General features: G+C 39.0%; 1 protein-coding gene across 1 annotated transcript in view; it reads left to right on the forward strand.

The window, feature by feature from the left end:
- The window catches only part of SLC41A2 (solute carrier family 41 member 2), a 100,256-nt gene extending 82,626 nt beyond the window's left edge, over positions 1-17,630 (forward strand). Inside the window, exon 11 of the mRNA XM_029954407.1 lies at positions 14,395-17,630. Within this exon, the coding sequence (XP_029810267.1) occupies positions 14,395-14,580 (186 nt within the window). The 3' untranslated portion in view covers positions 14,581-17,630. The remainder of the gene's footprint in view (positions 1-14,394) is intronic.
- Positions 17,631-19,787: the final 2,157 nt, after the last annotated feature.

Here is a 19,787-nt window from a genome sequence, read left to right on the forward strand (position 1 = left end):
ACAAAGTTGCCTTTTCAGAAGGTATATTTACCTAAAGAATTTATGCATATTTCATAAAAAACAAACAGACGATGTAAAAACAGTCTACCCTTGGTTTGATTTCGATACGTTTTCACAGAGAAAAACATGCAATCCTTAAATAACCATTTAGTCTTAAAATAAAACATGTTGTATTAAGAAATATCTAATACTTATTGTGACTTTTATAATGCGTCATACACTGTGTTCCAAGGAAACACGGATATCCTTTGTTAACGTGAAAAAAAAATTGAAACCTGCATGAATCTCAGGTCATCACAATACCATTAAAAAGAAATTGCCAGGGAAGGGGGAAGGGAATTTAAATCCAATTAATAGAGTAAGGATGTGAGGCAGGGTGGAAGAAGAAATGCAAAGGTGAGGCAAGCAATCACCATGTGATTTAGAACAACGGATTTCTTACCTTTGTACCCCAGAAATAGACCAGACGGTGAAGACATAAATTCATATATTTTCAAGAAGTCTAAACTAAGGCTCAGGGAGAAAGGTCATGTTAGTAAGTGTTAGAAACCAATGTTCACACTTTTATTCCAATAACCTTTTATTTTTGTTATTTTTAAAATTTAAATTCAAGTTAGTTGGATTATACATATAGTATAATAATAGTATAATAATTATTTCAGGGATAGAATTTAGTGATTACACTTACATATAACACCCAGTGCTTATCCTCACAAGTGCCCCCCTTAATGCCTATCACCCATTTGGCCCATCCCACAACCCAACATGCCACCAGCAACCCTCACTTTGTTGTCTGTATTTAAGAGTCTCTCATTGTTTGTCTCCCTGTTTTTATCTTATTTTTGCTTCCTTTCCCCTGTGTTCATCTGTTTTGTTTCTTAAAGTCCACCTGTGAGTGAAATGTAATTATCTTTCTCTGACTGACTTATTTCACTTAGGATAATACACTCTAGTTGCATCCATGTTGTTGTAAATGGCAAGAGGTCATTCTTTTTTATCACCAAGTAATATTCCATTGTATATGGAATTCTTTATCCATTTATCTGTCAATGGACATTTGGGCTCTTTCCATACTTTGGCTATTGTGAATAGTGCTGCTACAAACATTGGGGTGCATGTACCCCTTCGAATCAGCATTTTTGTATCCTTTGGATAAATACCTAGTAGTGTAATTCCTGGGTTGTAGGGTAGCTCTATTTTTAATTTTTCGAGGAACCTCCATACTGTTTCCCAGAGTGGCTGCACAGCTAGCATTCCCACCAGAAATGCAAAAGGGTTCCTCTTTCTCCACATCCTCGCTAACATCTGTTATTGCCTGAGTTGTTAATTTTAGCCATTCTGACAGGTGTGAGGTGGTGTCTCATGATTTGATTTGTATTTCCCTGATGATGAGTGATGCTGAGCATCGTTTCATGTGTTTGTTAGCCATCTGGATGTCTTCTTTGGAAAAGTGTCTATTCAAAAAAAAAAAGTGTCTATTCATGTCTTCTGCCCATTTCTTCACTGGACTGTTTTTTGGGTGTTGAGTTTGATAAGATCTTTATAGATTTTGGATACTAACCCTTTATCCGATATGTCATTTGCAAAGCTCTTTTCCCATTCCATCTGTTGCCTTTTAGTTTTGCTGATTGTTTCCTTCACTGTGCAAAGCGTTTTATCTTGATGAGGTCCCAATAGTTCATTTTTGCTTTTGTTTTCCTTGCCTCTGGAGACATGTCAAGTAAGAAGTTGCTGCAGTCAAGTGGTCCAGGTTCATCTGCATCTTGCTGTCTAGTTTTCCCAATTCCATTTGCTGAAGAAACTGTCTTTTTGTATTGGATATTCGTTCTAGCTTTGTCAAAGATTAGGTGAGTCCATTAGTTTGTGGGTCCATTTCTGGGTTCTCTATTCTGGTCCGTTGATCTGTGTATCTGATTTTGTGCCAGTACCATACTGTCTTGATGATCACAGCTTTGAAATACAGCTTGCAGTCTGGAATTGTGATGCTTCCAGCTTTGGTTTTCTTTTTCAACATTACTTTGGCTATTCAGGGTATTTTCTGATTCCATACAAATTTTGGAATTGTCTGTTCTACCTCTATTAAGAATGCTGGTATTATTTTGATAGTGATTGAATTGAATATGTAGATTGCTTTAGGCAGTATCAACATTTTAACAATATTTGTTCTTCTAATCCATGAACATGGAATGTTTTTCCATTTTTGTATGTCTTCAGTTTCTTTCATAAGCTTTCTATAGCTTTCAGTGTATAGATCTTTCACTTCTTTGGTTAGGTTTACTCTTATGTATTTTATGGTTTTTGATGCAATTGTAAAAGGGATCAATTCCTTGATGTCTCTTTCTGCTGCTTCATTATTGGTGTATAGAAATGTAACTGATTTTATACATTGATTTCTGTACATTGATTTTATGTCCTGCAACTTTGCTGAATTCATGGATTAGTTCTAGAAGGTTTTTGGTGAATCTTTGGGGTTTTCTAGATAGAATATCATGTCATCTGTCAAGAGCAGAAGTTTGACTTCCTCCTTGCAGATTTGGATGCCTTTTATTTCTTTGTGTTGTCCGATTGCTAAGGCTAGGACTTCCAACACTATATTGAATAACAGTGGTGAGAGTGGACATCCCTGTCATGTTCCTGACCTAAGGGGGAAAGCTCTGTCTTTCCCTGTTGAGAATGACATTAGTTGTGGGTCTTTTGTATATGGCCTTTATGATCTTGAGGTATGTTCCTTCTATCCTTACTTTCCTGAGGGTTTTACCAAGGAAGGAACTATATTTTGTCAAATGCTTCTTCTGCATCTCTTGCAAGGACCATGTGGTTCTTATCCTTTCTTTTATTAATGTGATGTATCACACTGATTGATTTGCAGATATTGAACCAGCCTGCATCCCAGGAATAAATCCCAACTGATTGTGGTGAATAATTCTTTTAATGTATTGTTAGATCTGGTTGGCTAGTATCTTGCTGAGAATTTTTGCATCCAAGTTCATTGGGGAAATCGGTCTGTAGTTCTCTCTTTTAGTGGGGTCTTTGGTTTTGGAATCAAGGTAATGCTGGCTTCATAGAACGAGTTTGACAGTTTTCCTTCCACTTACATTTTTTGGAAGAGCTTTGAAAGAATAGGTGTTAACTCTTCTTAAAATTTTTTTAATGTTTTTATTTTATTTTTGAGAGAGAGAGACAGAGACAGAAACAGAACATGAGCAGGGAGGCAGGGGGGCAGAGAGAGAGGGAGACACAGAATCCAAAGCAGGCTCCAGCCTCTGAGCTGTCAAAAAGCCCTTCGTGGGTCTTGAACTCACCAACTGTGAGATCTTGACCTGTGCTAAAGTCAGATGCTTAACTGGCTGAGCCTCCCAGGCACCCCAACTCTTCTTTACATGTTTGGTAGAATTCCTCTGGAAAGCCATCCAGCCCTGGACTCTTGTTTGGTGGGAGATTTTTGATTACTGATTCAATTTCGTTAGTGGTTATGGTCTGTTCAAATTTTCTATTGTCTCCTGTTTCAGTTTTGGTAGTTTATATGTTTCTAGGAATTTGTTTATTTCTTCCAGATTGCCCAACTTGTTGGCATATAATTGCTCATACCTCTTATTATTGTTTGTATTCCTGCAGTGTTGGTTGAGATCTCTCCTCTTTTTTTTGTGATTTTATTAATTTGGGTCCTTTCCTTTTTCTCTTTGATCAGTCTGGCTAGGGGTTTGTCAATTTTGTAATTTCTTTCAAAGAACCAGCTCCTGGTTTCATTGATCTGTTCTACTGCTTTTTTTTTTTCCTGTATCATTGATTTCTGTTCTAATCTTTATTATTTCCCTTCTTCTGCTTCTGGTTGGGGGGCTTTGTTTGCTGTTCATTTTCCAGCTCTTTCAGGTGTAAGGTTAGACTGTATATTTGAGACCTTTCTTCCTTTTATAGGAAGGCCTGGATTGCTGCATACTTCCCTCTTATGACTGCCTTTGCTGCATCCCAGAGGTTTTGGACTGTAGTGTTTTCATTTTCAGTGACTTCCATGTACTTCCTAATTTCCTCTTTAGTTTTTTGGTTAACCCATTCATTCTTTAAGAGGATGGTCTTTAAACTTCAAGTATTCATGGTCTTTCCAAATTTTTTCTTGTAGTTGATTTTGAGTTTCATAGTGGTGTGGTCTGAAAATACGCAAGGTATGATCTCTATCTTTTTGTACTTGTTGAGGGCTGATTTGTGACCCAGTGTGTGATCTATTCTGGAGAATGTTCCACATTCACTCAAGAAGAATGTGTATTCTGCTGCTTTAGGATAAAATGTTCTGAACATATCTGTTAAGTCCATCTGGTCCAGTGTGTCATTCAAAACCATTGTTTCCTTGTTGATTTTCTACTTAGACAACCTGTCCATTGCTATAACCGGGGTATCAAAGTCCCCTACTATGATGGTATTACTGTCCATGAATTTCTTTATGTTTGTGATTAATTGGTTTGTATATTCAGGTGTTTCATGTTTGGAGCATAAATATTTACAATTGTTAGATCTTCTTGGTGGATAGACCCCTTAATTATGATATAATGCCCTTCTTCATTTCTTACAGTCTTTATTTTAAAATCTAGTTTGTCTGATATAAGTATGGCTGCCTCAGCTTTCTTTTGACAACCATTTGCATGACAGATGGTTCTCCATCCTCTTTTGATCTGCAGGTGTTTTCAGGTCTAAAATGAGTGTCTTGTAAGCAGCATATAGATCAGTTTTCTTATCCATTCTGATACCTTGTATCTTTTGATTGGAACGTTTAGTCCATTGACATTTAGAGTGAGTACTGTAAGATTTGAATTTAGTGTATTGTGTTGCCTGTAGAGTTGATGTTTCTGGTGATGTTCTCTGTCCTTTCTGGCCTTTGTTGCTTTGCTGCTTTTGTTTTGTCTTTTCTCCACTTAAAGAGTCCCCCTTAAAATTTCTTGCAGGGCTGGTTTAGTGGTCATGAACTCCTTTAGTTTTTGTTTGGGAAAATCTCTCCTTCTTTTATGAATGTCAGCCTTTCTGGATAAAGAATTCCTGGCTGCATATTTTTCCGATTCCGCATGTTGAATATATTCTGCCACTCCATTCTGGCCTGCCAAGTTTCTGTGGATAGGTCTGCTGCAAATCTGATCTGTCTTCCTTTATAGTTTAAGGACTTCACCCCCCCTGCCCCCCCACCTGCTGCTTTCATAATTGTTTCCTTGCCTCTTTTTTCTGCTTTATTATTCTCCATAATTTTCTCCTTATTGCTGATTTACTGTTCTGATTCATCCATCCTTGCCATCGTGGCATCCATTTAAGATCGCATCTCATGTATAGCATTTTTAATTTCAGCCTAACTAGATTTTATTTCTTTTATCTCTGCAGAAAGGGATTCTTTGATATCTTCTGTGCTTTTTTTTCAGCCCCAGCTAGCATTCTTATTATCATGGTTCTAAATTCTAGTTCAGACATCTTACTTACTTACTGTGTTGATTAAGTCCCTGGCTGTCATTTCTTCCTGTTTTTTATTTTGGGGTGAATTCCATGGTTTGGGAGGAAGAGAAACATTAATAAAATAAAAAATTAAAATTAAAAAATTAAAAACAAAAAATAAATAAAGGAAGCTAGATCCTATGTGTGTTTTTGTCTGCTTGTTGAAAGAAATTGTAGAATATAGAAAAAAGGGAAAGGTAAGGGGGAAAAAAGAAAAAAATTAAAAATCAAAAAATACATAATAATAGAATTAAAAATTTTAAAAATAAAATAAAAATTTTTTCCTCTTTCTATATTTAAGAGAAAAAAGAGAAAGGAAAAAGAAAACAATTTAAGCAAAAAGAGAAGCAAAGAAAACAAATAAATGAACCAGCAAACAAAATGAAACCTGAATGAATTTACATCCAGTTTCTCCTCTAACTAAAACTATGAAGCACTCTACAGTCTCTACACTAAGCAGGTGGAGTGACTTGTGCTGGTCTTCTGGGGGATGTGCTTGGAGGGCGCAGTTGGGCAGGGCTTGATGTTATGGCTCCACTCTCCACTAGGTGGCACTGCTTAGATTACTGGGGTGGATCCATGTGCATCCAAGTGTGTAGGGGACATGGCAGCAATAATTTTGAGGACTCACCAACCCTCAATCAAATACCCCTTATTTGTCTCAGCTCTCTATCTGCTCCCCACCTCTACCCTGTCCATGTCCAAGCTGTCCGCCTGTCAGGAGGCACCTCCCTACAGTTTTATCTCAGATGGGGTTGTGTTTCAGAACCCCTGTGGCTTGGACCCATCTCTGGGGGAGGGTCTTGCTGAGCAATGACCCTGTGCCGGCTTGCCGCAGAAAACGTTCGTCTGATAGAACTGGTAGAAGTTCTGAGAGATGGCAAATCACAACACACAGCTGGTGCCAGATTTGTCCACACTCTGGCAACTTTGTCTCAGTACCAACAAACGTGGCTGTTCTCTGGGGTCCACTGGGACCTTTGCCTTCAGGGAGGCCGAATGGCCTGTACCAAATGCTTTTCAAGCAGGGGAACCACTTTCTCCCTGTGCGGCACACAGACCCCTTAGACCCCACTGCCTGATCCTGGGGATTCGCTCTCTTTCCTCACCAGAGCACTGCCAGGCACTGAGCTCTGAAACTTCAGACTCTGTGCTCTCCTGTTTATAGAATTCTGGGGCTACTGAAACCCTCTCCTTTCTCCCCATCAGTGGTTTTGGGGAACAGTTTTCTTGTTCAGTCCCATGCGAGTGTTTTCATTCTTTCTCTCCAGCTACTTTCCAGGTAGTGCTTTCCTTGCTCAATACTGATGTGCCACACTCTCCCCCTCTCTTGTTTATCTCTTTGTGCCCTCTCTGTGAAAATGGCTCCCTACCCTCCGAGGCTTTTCTCTCCCTAATTCACCTCTCTGCACCACGTACCTGCTTAGTTCTGTGGCTCAGGTTTTGCAGATTGTGGTTTTAATCCTCGGGTCAATTTCCTAGGTGTTCAGCATGGCTTGGTGCCGACTAGCTGTGTTTCAGGGAAGAGACAAGCTCAGGGTCTCCATGCTGCTCTGCTATCTTAACTCCTCCCTCAGTAACCTTTTAAATAAAGATCATCAATTCTGACACCGCATAATAACTGATGAACAATGAGGATGGCATGAATATTTATGGAGTACTTACTGTGTATAGACATTTGCTTAACCCTTGACACGTATTAGTTAATTTCTACCACCCACCCATAAGGCAGGTAATGGATATTTCATTGTAAAGCTCAGGAAGCTAACATTTGACGATTTATTCACTTGTTGACAGTAACACAGTCATTCAGTGGTAGAGCCCCTTTAGCAACATCCATTTCTCTCAGGCTTATCATGTATAAATGTCTAGCTGGAAACTAAGAAATTGAAAGATGACATGGTTTTCCCATCCCAGACGTTTATGTTCATGTGTGAGATCTCTGAAACCTAACGTGTGAGAGGTACATGTTAGTCAGTAGCTTTCAAATGTTTTCTACCACAGCACTCAGTAAGAAATATGTTCATACTGAAACTAATGAATATACATTTCTGTATTTTACTTATATTTAGATATATGTGATTTCATAGCTGAAACAAAGGTCTTATGAAATATCCTTATTGGCATGTTAATACTTTCTATTCTAACCTGTTGTGTTCTATTTTATTCTATTTTATTACATTAAATTGATTTCATAATTCATTCATGGGTCACATATTGGAAAAGATGATATGTTATATATACAGGTATGTTTTAAAAAGTTCTTGAGAGAGAGAAAGACAGAGACAGAGCATGAGTAGGGAAGGGACAGTGAGAGGGAGACACAGAATCCTAAGACAGGCTCCAGGCTCTGAGCTGTCAGTACTGAGCCTGACGCAGGGCTCGAACCCACAAACTGTGAGATCATGACCTGAGCCAAAGTTGGATGCTTAACCAACTGAGCCACCCAGACGCCCCGAAAAAGTTCTCTTAAGAGTGATTTTATAAAAAACTGGATCCTACTAGTCCTCCAGAGCAACTTTAGCTACTACTTCTGTTATTTCTATGTTGGATTGCTAATTTTGCTTTCTTAATTTGAGAAATTATCTATGGACTTTTAGTTATAGTAATGAGGATTTAGCCATCTTACCCAATGCCTTATTTCCCCAACTTTCATCCTCATAATATAGGAAGGCTCAACTTTTATTTAATGAATAAGTATTGTTTATATTCTATTACTACAGATACCATTTATACCATTTATCACAGAGCCAAGTCATGTAGTATAATGATATTTTCTTTCTCTTTGCCTCTCTTTGATTTTTTTCCCAGAGACAAATGCCTATTTCTTCACTCACACAGTTTCCTTTAGACCTATCCTTAATTTTTTCCCAGGTGCTCCATCCCAGGTGTCACATACTTAGACTTAGGTTTTGCCCCCAAACTCTATAATGTCAGATAATTTGCCATTTGCCTTGATCATGGAGACCTCATTTCCAGAGCACTCCATCCTCCTGTGTCTGGACCCTGGCTCCCCAGACCACTGTGTGGTTCTCATTCCAGAGCTTTCTTCCCTCACTGCTCTTTTCAGTTGGCTCTTTTATTTCCTGATCTTTGTTCCTTCTCTTTCTCAGTTCTCCCCTCATTTTGCATCAACAGATTTTCAAGAAAGTTCCAAAGAAAGAGAACATGGGAGAAAACTTCCTGAGCGTATACATGTCTTAAAATGCGTCAGTTTACCCTCAACACTTAGTAGATAAATTGACCAGGTACAGGATGATAGTTTGGAAATGCCTTTCTCGCAGGATTTTGAAGGCGTTTGCTTCCTTGTCACCCAGTATTGCCATTGGGAAAGTCAGGTTCTTGGTCCTTCATATATGACCTGTTACTGTTTTTAATCACAGCCAATATGTCTTGTGCTCTTTCTGTGTATCGGGCACTATTCTAAGCATTCTGCACTATTTCATCTTCACATCATCATCTCGATGAGATAGGGATCATTTCCTCTGTTTTACAGGGAGGAGGCTGCGGCGTGGCAAGTGTAGGCGGCATGGCAGTGGATAAGGCTGCCAACTGGGCGCTCTACCAACGGAGGATGGCGGGGTGGGCAGCTTACCTGGGAGCCCTGCAAATGGAACATCTGGTGTTCTCTCTGCCACTGTTCTTGGAACAAAACCAGGGTCTAAAGGAATCCCATTGTTAACTACTAATTAATCCTCATTCTCAGCCAGGACTTGATAGTTCCTAGTGTTTGTGCATCCTGAGACTTTCCCATTCAGTTCTTCCAAAAAACACCCCCTTTTCCTCCCAGCTGGAGAGGACAGGTGCAAGAATGTTGACAGAATCAGCCAGTTTCTCACTCCACACCCAGACACTTAAACGCCCCTTTGGTGGTAGCCTTAGAACCATTTGGTACTAACAAGTCCAAACCTTCTGTGGACTCTTCAGAGCACACTTGACTTCCTTTCTCAGGTCTCCCCCCCGGTCGGCATTCTAAGATGTAGCCTGGGCAGCCCCGGGCGGTGACTTACCACTGCCCCAGTGACTCACTTTTTTTTTTTTTAATTATAAAATACAAATGTACATATGGCCATATTTCATTCTTCCTCATTGCCATATAGTACTCCATTGTATATATATGGCCATTTGTAGCAAAGTGGATGGACCTTGAGGGTGTCATGCTAAGCGAAATAAGGCAGAGAAGGACAGATACCATATGTTTGCACTCATAGGTCTAACAGGAGAACAGGAGAAACCTCACGGAGGACTATAGGGAGGGGAAGGGGGAAAGAGAGTTGGGGAGAGAGAGGGACACAAATCATGAGAGACTATTGAATACTGAAAAGGAACTGAGGGTTGAAGGGGGAGGCAGAGGGGGAAAAGAGGTGGTGGTGATGGAGGAGGGCCCTTGTGGGGAAGAGCACTGAGTGTTATATGGAAACCAATTTGACAATAAACTATTAAAAAAATACAAATGTACAGGAATTCTAGGAAATAAGAAATAAGATGATCTTGTATTTACCACCCAGCTTTATCAACTCTTAACAAATTATTTAAACAACTACTTCAAAATAATCAATAAAAATACATCATGTATGTGGCTGGTGCCTCCTGTGGATCACTTCCTGGTCTCATTTGACTCCCGCCCAAGCAGTTATCTAAATTGCTATGTGTCACTGCCAAGCATGTTTCTAGATTGCTGCTACAGAATGAATCTATAAATAACATATTGTGTTGTTTTTCATACTTAGAAGCCTCCTTGGAACCCTACTTTATGTAGTCTCCTACTGCCTTTTTCATTCAACCCTTGTTATGCTTTTGAGACATGCTCCTATTGATTCATGTAGCTCTTTTTCATTCATTTTAGCTTCTCTGCAGAGTTCAGTTGTGTGACCTGAGGTAGTTTAGTCATTCGTCTGCCTGGATACCTTTTAGGTTCTTTCCAACTTTGGACTTTTATAACAGCGGTGCAACGAGCGTGCATGTCAGGAGTTTCCCGGCGGAGCTCCTGCAAACACACCAGATATTGGTCTTCTCAGTCCTTGGGGTACACGGGACTGGGGTCAGGAAAGCCCCCAGGGCAGTCTCCTTTAGCCGTGAACAAGTCTATCCTTTTACCCATGCTGCAGAAGAAACGGGGGAAAAGTCATATTTCTATGTGGAATTACTGAATTGAGGAAATGCACATCTTCAGATTTAACAATATTGCCCAGTTGGTCTCCAAAGGAGTTGTGCCAGTTTATACTCCTGTTGGCAGTGCAGAGTTGTTTTTTTTACCAAAACAATGTGCTGCACTGATGGATAAGAACTTGGACCTTCGGGTGTGAGCCCGTCTTCACCCTTGAGCTGTGTGACCTTGGGCAGGCTTTCTACCCTTCACATGGGCCTTAGTGTCCTCTTGTGTCAAAAAGGGATAGTAATATCCATAGCATATAAGAGAGGTATTTTGAGAATTAAATCAGTTCAGGTGGACCTCTTTGAACAGTGCACGTCCCCATAACAGCTATTTCACAAAACAATATTCAGTATTACTGTTGCTTAAAAATTGATTTTTGCCAGTCAGCTGGGTATGAAATGGAGTGTAATCTGGTTTAATTTGCATTCCTGTATTATTAGTGAGGTTGAGCATCTTTTCATATGTTTATTAACGCTTTAGATTTCCTTTTCTATTCTATTGGGTTGTTTCTTTTTCTTATGAGCTGTAGGAGTTCTCTGTATATTCTTTTCAAATATTCTGAATACTAATTCTTTGTCAGTTATAAACAATGCAGAGATTTTTCTTCCCAGACCTTGGGCATGATTTTTAACTTTATTTATGGCGTTTATTGAACCACAGAAATCTTTAATTAATTACTTAATTTTTAGAAATCTTTAAGATTGTTTGCAAACTGTAGTATTTTATGCATTTTCCTGATGAGATCGTTCCCTACATCAAAGTCATAATAATACATTCTCTTACCCAGGTATTGCTTTTTGTACTTGAGTGTTAGCTAGAATTTATTTTGGTATACAAGGTAAGGATGCTATTTTATTTCTTTCTGTATGAAAAAGCATTTGTTTCCTGAGTAGAGGTCAGCACACCTTTTTCTGTAACAGGCCAGAAAGTAAGTATCTGGGGTTCTGGGGACCACATGGTCTCTGTCACAACTAGAGTCCTGTCATCGGAACGTCAAAGCAGGTTATTTAACTTCTCCCATCCCATTGCTCCCAACGAACATCAGGGATAATAACAGTGCCTATTTCATGAGAATTTTGTGAGGATTAAATAATAGACCAAATAGACAGTAAGTAAATAAATGGGTAGAGTTGTGTTCTGATAAAATTTTATTTCTAAAAACAGGCGGCAGGTTGAATTTGGTCCATGGGCTATAGTGTGCTCACTCCTGTTCTAGACAAATCTAATCCGTTCAATGCAGATGTTCAACAAGGAATTAGAAACTTGCATATATATCCTATATGTATGATGCTATATACTATATAAATTTATGTATATAACCATATATTAAATATATCCTACATAAACATGTAATATTGTAATGCATATAAAATATATTTATTTATTTATATTTTTGCCAGTCTCATGGAAATCAGCTACCTTATGCTCTTTAAAACTATTATTTCCTCTTGTACACGTTACTCATTCATCAGCACATTCATTTATTGAACTTCCATATAGTCCAGTAATACAGTTTACTACCTAACTTGTTCTATTTATAGACAACCCCAGTTGTTTCTTGAAAAAAGTTCTGTCTTTTGGTATCTTTTTTTCCTTTAGCCTAAAACTACCCTCTGAAGCTGTGTGTTATAAACTAGCATCTCCTGACATCATAACCTTAAGTTTATATCTGCCACCCTCCCTGCCCAGGGCAGACTGCTGTATGAGATTGTCTCACACTGATTCCCTGGCATTCAGTCAGATACCAAGTATCTACATCGTGAGCTAGTCCCTTTGCTAGACACTGAGCCTGGCAAACTCAGGGTGACCGAGTCCCTGTGAAAATGAGGCACCTGAAACGGAATGCACTGCCAAGATGTGACCTGGGTCCAGTGGATGACTCTTTCTCACTCTGTACATTATGCTTTTATTGATGTAACCTGAGATCGTGCTTTCGTACCTTTCTCTTCATGCACCCAGACCAAGGCTCCTATTACTTACTTCAAAGTCAGGATGGCAGATATTAGGCCCTTTTGGATTTTCTTCAAATGAGAAAATTTAGGGCGCCTGTGTGGTTCAGTTGGTTAAGTGTCTAACTTCGGCTCAGGTTATGATCTCGTGGATCATGAGTTCAAGCCCCACATCAAGCTCTGTGCTGACAGCTCGGAGCCTGGAGCCTGCTTCAGATTCTGTGTCTTCCTCTCCCTCTCTCTTTGCCCCTTCCTTGCTTGCTCTCTGTCTCTCTCTTTCAAAAAATGAGTAACATTTTTAAAAAATTTTTTAATGAGAAAATTTAAACTCAGTGTGGTGAGTTTCCCCAGAGTCATATAGCTGATAAATGGAAATCAAATCCATATCTTATCATTTCCAAGCCCAGAATTATTTCTAATATTTCATACTTCCTCCACACACAAAACAGATTATCCTGATGGAATTTTCTGTGATTCCAAAACAGCCTTTGCCAGGGAAACACTAAAGATCAATTAATTTCATACAAAACAAAACGGGCTAAAACACAGCCTCCCTCTCTGACAGATGTCCTAAGAGATTTATTAAAGTTCACTCCTTTGGAATGGGAACACGTCTGTCTCTCTGTGTAGATGAGCCAGTCTCTGAGGGTGTCAGGGCTAAACCACAGCACACGGAAGTTTAGAACCCAGGGCAACTCACGCAAGGTGAGCCTCCATGTCCACATGTCAGAACAGCAAAAGGTAACAGATTGGTGTAGCCTCTGGGCCAGGATGCACTTCCTCTTGCACGTAGAAATAGGACGAGGTGGCCACAAATGGCCCTAGCAATGACACCGTGGAAATCTACTAGTAGCAGACATCTGATGGAAGCTTATTGTGTGCCGAAGACCGAACTATTCAGTCTATTTAATCCTCATAGCGTTCTCATGAAGGTAGGTGCCATTAATTATCTCTAATATTCACTTGTGAGAAAGAGTCAGAAAGGTTAAGTGATTTGCCTTCATTCAGCTAGTAGGTAACAGAGAAATGCTCATACCCACTAAACTATGCGTGCTGAGTTGTCCACAACCTGGGAACACTGACTTCTAGTCCCAAACCCTTTAATACTAAAGGATTTTGAAAATTAGACAGTCCCCCTACTCTAAATATTCAAGGAAAAAAACATCTGGTCCCAAAACTCAAAGCATTACAAAGGTCTTCATATTTCTGATATCCTAGAAAGTGCATACATCTATCACTTCGCATTTCAGTAACCCATTAAAATATTCTGACTCTATGTCTAGATCCATAATACATCCATGTAGACAAGTCATTCCTCATTGTACCTCCCTTCTAGTTACTGTTCTTACCATTGACTGAAATTTCCCTTGAGAAGCCACCCAGGGCCTTATAGTTAGTAAATGAGCGGTCAGTTCCCCGTCTTTATTTCACTGCAATAGGAGAAATGTCATTCCTTCTTTTAATTTTTATTTCCTCTTTTGTATGTCTTCCTTCTCAGGTTTATCATGTAGAAAAAAGTTGAAACATAACAGTGATTTGGCAACCATATAATACTATTAAATATAAGGGTTATTGGGATTTGAAGGAAGCTTGAAGAAAATGAGAAGGCATATGTGAAAAGTTGAAGAAAAATGTTATTAATTACAGATACACGCAATATTTTTTCTAGTGAAATGAAGATGTTCCTGTCAGATACTTCATCTTTTCAAGGATGGTTCTTGACTTAGATGCATACTATTCCTTTCAGAAAGCAGTGGCGTAGGATTATGACCAAGTGGGCGTTATGTTTACCAGGCAATAGAAGCAATCTCTGGTGTTTTCTAGGTGTTTACCTTGCTGTGGATTGCTGACTGGATGGTCCATCGCTTCTGGAGGAAAGGAAAGGACCCGGATAGTTTCTCCATCCCCTACCTGACGGCGTTGGGTGATCTACTTGGGACAGCTCTGTTAGCTTTGAGTTTTCATTTCCTTTGGCTTATTGGCGATCGAGATGGAGACGTTGGAGACTAATAAATCCTACCAACTGTTCCTCAAGTTCCACAGAGGAAAACACAAGACAACCACTTAGGACTCTTTTTCAGAAATCTTAAATCAGTAGTTTGACTTCTACCAGGGTAATCTTCAGTTGGCCCTGATTCAATTAAATGGCCTTAACATTTTTTTTTAAGGAATTTGTGTTAAAACCAGAAGGAACAGTATTTGTGCTGCTTTTCATAGAATAAGTGATAATTTGACAATTATGTAGACACAGGCTCAACCTCTGAAATTATATAGGAAAGAGTATAGGATGTTTACAATGAATAATTTAAAAACCACTGATGTAGCAGAAATATACATTGTTATTGTTTAATTTATAATGCCAGGTTCAAGGAAAAGAGCTCTGCTTTAGCCTCTCTTGTCTCATAGACAAGTAGCAAATCCTACTATAAAATGAAAGAGACCCAACCAAGACTTTAATAGTTTTAACTATGCCCACCTCGCTGCTAGCTGAGAATAAATGATCAATTACTGGCTCCCAACCTGGCTAAATATGTTCTGCTGAGCTGAAGATAAACTCACTTTTCCCTGTGCCCGTGCTAATTTAACTTCAGCTCTGTAAAGTCTTAACAGGCTACTGGTTAAACACGGAATGACCTTGATGGATCTTTAAAGAAAGCAATGGGTCATTTTTGATCATCAATTTGTTGAAAAAATTTTAATCTTTTTAAGAAAACTCAATAGTGTAAAAAAAAAAAAAAACCCAGAAGAGAAAATAAGCTGCATTTTCAGGGACGAGATGGTGTGAGAAATCGTGTGAGGTGGGGCGGGGGAGAGACCGAGAGAGAGATGTCTGATGGGCTGAATCTTGGATTGTCGACAGCAAAGATCTTAGTAGTATTGGAATATTAGCGTTATGTAGTTCTTAAACACATGCTTTTGTCATTTGGTCTAAAAATTTTGCTACTGCCCAGAATTTACTATTTATTACCTATATTATAATGAATAGTTTTTTCTTATAAAAATAACCCCTACAATTTAATGTAGCCTTGGTATTATAAGACTTAGCATGAACAGTGATTCATGTTCTCTTCCAAAGAAGTCTGTTGGAAGTTTTAGGCTTGCCATTTTAAGAGAGAAGTTGGTGGGTTACTTCAGTTATTGCTCATGGCTGTATATATCATCTCTTTGCACAAACTTATTTCTACATGGGAAATCTATCATGCACATTGCTATGTTTCCTATATATTTTTCTAAAACCTGATCTATATTCTAAAACTTGACCAACTCTTTAGTTATTCATTAGGTAAGCAGTTTTATATCACATATAGTTCATTTAAAAAATCAGTGAAATTTCTCAAGCTCATCAGATATCTAATAATTTAATGGCTAAGGGGGAAATGTACATTAATTTCGATCATTGTGGTTTAAATTGCAAGTTAGTGTTAGCATTATATAAATAGTGCATTGTTTATAAACCTTGGGGTAAGTATTCCTATTAAACTCTTTAAAATAAGGGGACTGTGGTGTAGAGTTCTATATTTTTGCTTATTTTAAAACTTTAATTATTCCACTCTTCTGCCTTATAATGAAACTTCCAAGGCAGAGAACTGAACTAATTATAGAATTTCTCCTTTGGAGAGTTATAATGTCAAATAGCGAACATTCTTTTAAAAGAAAGAATGATTAAGTCAATGAATATTTAGCTGCAAATATTTTTTTATTTAAAAAAAATCCATAAATAATTTCCTTGATTTTATTGTAAAGCTTTTGTAAATTACTTATTTACATTTGGACTGTATGATTCATAAGCATTTATATTTCCTGATAGATTTCTATTTTGACTTGTAACATGAAAAAGTGCCCAGCAAACCATGTTTTTAAAGCAGTATTTACCATCATCTTTAGTGTGTTACATATTCTGAAGTACATTCCAATACACTGTATTAGAGAGTACTCACAACAGCACCTATAACATAGGTCAGGGGGATATTCTTATCTGCATTTTGCAGCAGAAGAAACTGAAGTGCAGAGAAGTTACACTTCTAAAGTTGCCTGGGAACAGAGTGCCCTAATCAGGACTAAAATCTGGGTCTCTGGTCTCCTGAGTCAGTACTCTTTCTGTGACCCCTCAAGAGTACCTAACTAATTAACTGACTGACTGGAAATAGCCTGGAGCATCCGGATTTCCTAAAATAGGATAGAGTGCTGCTATACCTTTCAGGTTGCAGACAGGGGGGAACCTTCCATTTAATAGATTGTAATGATAAGTATTATCACCTCTAACTTATCCATGCTCCTAAGACCAAGGCAAACACTGATGAGTGAAGACTTCAGAAAAAAGAACAATACCTTATTTCATTGAACAGTTAGTTGCCACCCCCTTCCCAGATTTAACCATTTTCTGTATATGCTAATAAGTAACTAGCGCTATTGATAGGAGTTCTGTTTCCTTTCTCTTTTGCTATCCAGTCTTGATTATAGCAACAAAATGTCTAAAAAGGCATGTCATAGGGGGAAAAAAAATAAAGACATGGAAAAACCAGTTACCTATTCAATTAATTTATAAGAGGGATGTAGATTCCTTTAAAAATTTTTTTGCTGGTTTTCTGTAAGCCTTTACATAAGTATGCAACCAATAAGATGATTTATTTACCCTCAAAATAATTTATTTTAAGTTTTATATTATGTAAATTGACAGTATTTATTTTTATAAAATATAAAAATTCCTGCTCTCTAAAGTTCTTCCTTTCACTAATTTATCACATGCTTTATTTATACAGAAATCATCTTTTTTAAAAACATATTTTTATTCTTGCTCACTAACCTTTTTTTTTTCTTTAAAAAATAACTGGTAAAATGGAAACTTGTGGTAATGTATCCTCTTGGAGTCAGCAAGAGTTTCGCATCATAGACTATCAGTGACGTAGCCAAAAGCAGTACGTTTTTAAAAGCCTTTCAGTCATTGGACTTCTTCGCCTTATAAAGTATGTATGGTCTAGTATACCCATTTATAATGGGCATCTGCCATCTTTGAATTGTTGTAAACTCAAATAAGAATAAAATTTCAGAGCTATTACCGAGCCTTGTTGTACTTCTTGAATATCTAGATGAATATCAAGTCTGTGTGGAACTCACCCGGAAAAGACTAGGGTGATGTATGTATATTTGTTGTGTTTGTGAGTACAGTAAATTAGGTTCTGACCATACCTAAACCTCCAAACCGTTGCTTTACACCTTTTTCACTATAGAGTACTCTTCTCATTTTTCAGCTGGGATTCCTGGGTCCCTCAGTCCACACATCCTCAACTGCCTCCTCCATACACCCGGGGCACCTCTGGTTCAGTATTGCTCTCTGCTTCCGCTTTGCCTGCACTTGAACTGTTCATCGTGGCTCATGAAAAACACACTACTGCTCGGACAGCTCTTTACATTCATAACTTCAGACGAGTTAACTCCCACTGCCCAGCAGCCTCTACTGTATTGCTTCACTCTTTGGAGATCAGGCTTTTGTCTCCAACACTGAAAGACCTGTCAAGGTCACCAACAGTCTCCGTGCTGCCAAACCCAGCTAGCAGTTGTCTGCAAGAATTCATACCTTATTCACCCTACGTGTATTTGACAGTCTTCTTCCTCCTTGAAATGCTTTCTTCACTTAGCTTCCAGAAAAAACTCCACCTTTCTTTCGTACACCACTGAAAGCCCCTTCTCTGTCTTGCTGGTTGGTCCTCCTTAATCTCTACATTTTGGATGCCCTACAGCTCAGTTTTGATGACCTCTTCTGTCTACCCTTTCGAGGTGACCGCACCCGTCTCATTGTTTCAGATGCCATCTGTATGGATCATTCTCCAGTGTACTGCCCCTGCCCACGGCTCTCACCTGAGTTCAGACCTGTGGCTTTGCCTGCCTGCTGGGCAATGCCACTCAACGACTGCCAGGTGTCTCAGACATTTGAACAACACTATCAACCACTTAACCTGACTGACACAAAGAAACCAGTATATCTAACGATTAACGTTAGGGCTCATCTCTTTAATATATAAAGAAACCTATAAACCAGGAAGAAAGAGACCAAATACCCAGTAGTAAAATAGCCAAAGACAGATACTTCATTAAAAAAAAACAACCCCAATAGATGCTCAATATCACTCCAACTAAAAGAAATGCTAATTAAACTCCCACTGAGAGAGCATTTCTCACCTATCAAATTGACAAAAATTCAAAATCTAACAAAATGTTCCCTTGGCAAGGCCGTAGAGAAACAGACAAAATTGCTGTAGGGATACATTTACCATGATAAAATGATAACATCTCTGTAGTGGGGAATCTGGCCCATCTCTGCCAAAATTGCACACTTATCATTTGATCCTGTAGTTCACTATTATCACCATGAGATCCAGGCAAGTGAAGCCCTTGTCCAGGGCCCTCTGTCACATGCAGTAGTTGGGAAACTGGCCAGCAGGCCACATCCTAGTCACTGCCTGTTTTTATAAATAAAGTTTTATTAGAATGCAGCCACACCCATTTGTTTACATACTGGGTTCGGCTGCTTTCCCTTTATGAAAGAGACCACATAGCCTGCAAAGCCTAAAGTATTTACTCTCTGATGCTTTATACACAAAAAAGGTGACTACCCTGTTTTAGAGTGAATTCCTCAAATTTTTTTTCCTTACTTTTTTTAATGTTTATTTTTGAGAGAGACAGAGTGTGAGGGGGGGAGGGGCAGAGAGAAAGGAAAACAGAATCTGAAGGAGGCTCCAGGCTCTGAGCTTTCAGCACAAAGCCCAACGTGGGGCTCAACACCCCAAACCATGAGATCATGACCTGAGCTGAGGTCAGATGCTTAACGGACGGAGCCACCCAGGCTTCCCTCAAACTTATTTCTAAGTCTCTCTCAGATACCTGGGACTAGCTTGGATCATCAGTGAGACCTGGGCAAGACACCCCAACCTGAAACTAGTTTTGTTTGGGCTCCAGTTGCCAGACGCACCTCGCAGTTTTGTAAGTCACTGCCCAATGCCTGGGACCACCCAGCGCTGACAGCGGGCTCACTTCCTGCTTCTTCTGTTCAAGGAAAGCCATTTGTAAAGAGTTGATTGGATGCCCCCCAGGTAGTCAGAGAGTCTGCCAGTGGGGTACTCCCAGGGCTTGAGGGCTGGCCCTGGTTCCAAAAAGGCAACATGGTAGACCAGTCACTCTCACTGGCCAGAATGACGATAAGTCGCTGGAATGATGCTGAC

This window comes from Suricata suricatta, chromosome 10, assembly GCF_006229205.1.
Source record: "Suricata suricatta isolate VVHF042 chromosome 10, meerkat_22Aug2017_6uvM2_HiC, whole genome shotgun sequence".
NCBI classification, from domain to species: Eukaryota; Metazoa; Chordata; class Mammalia; order Carnivora; family Herpestidae; genus Suricata; species Suricata suricatta.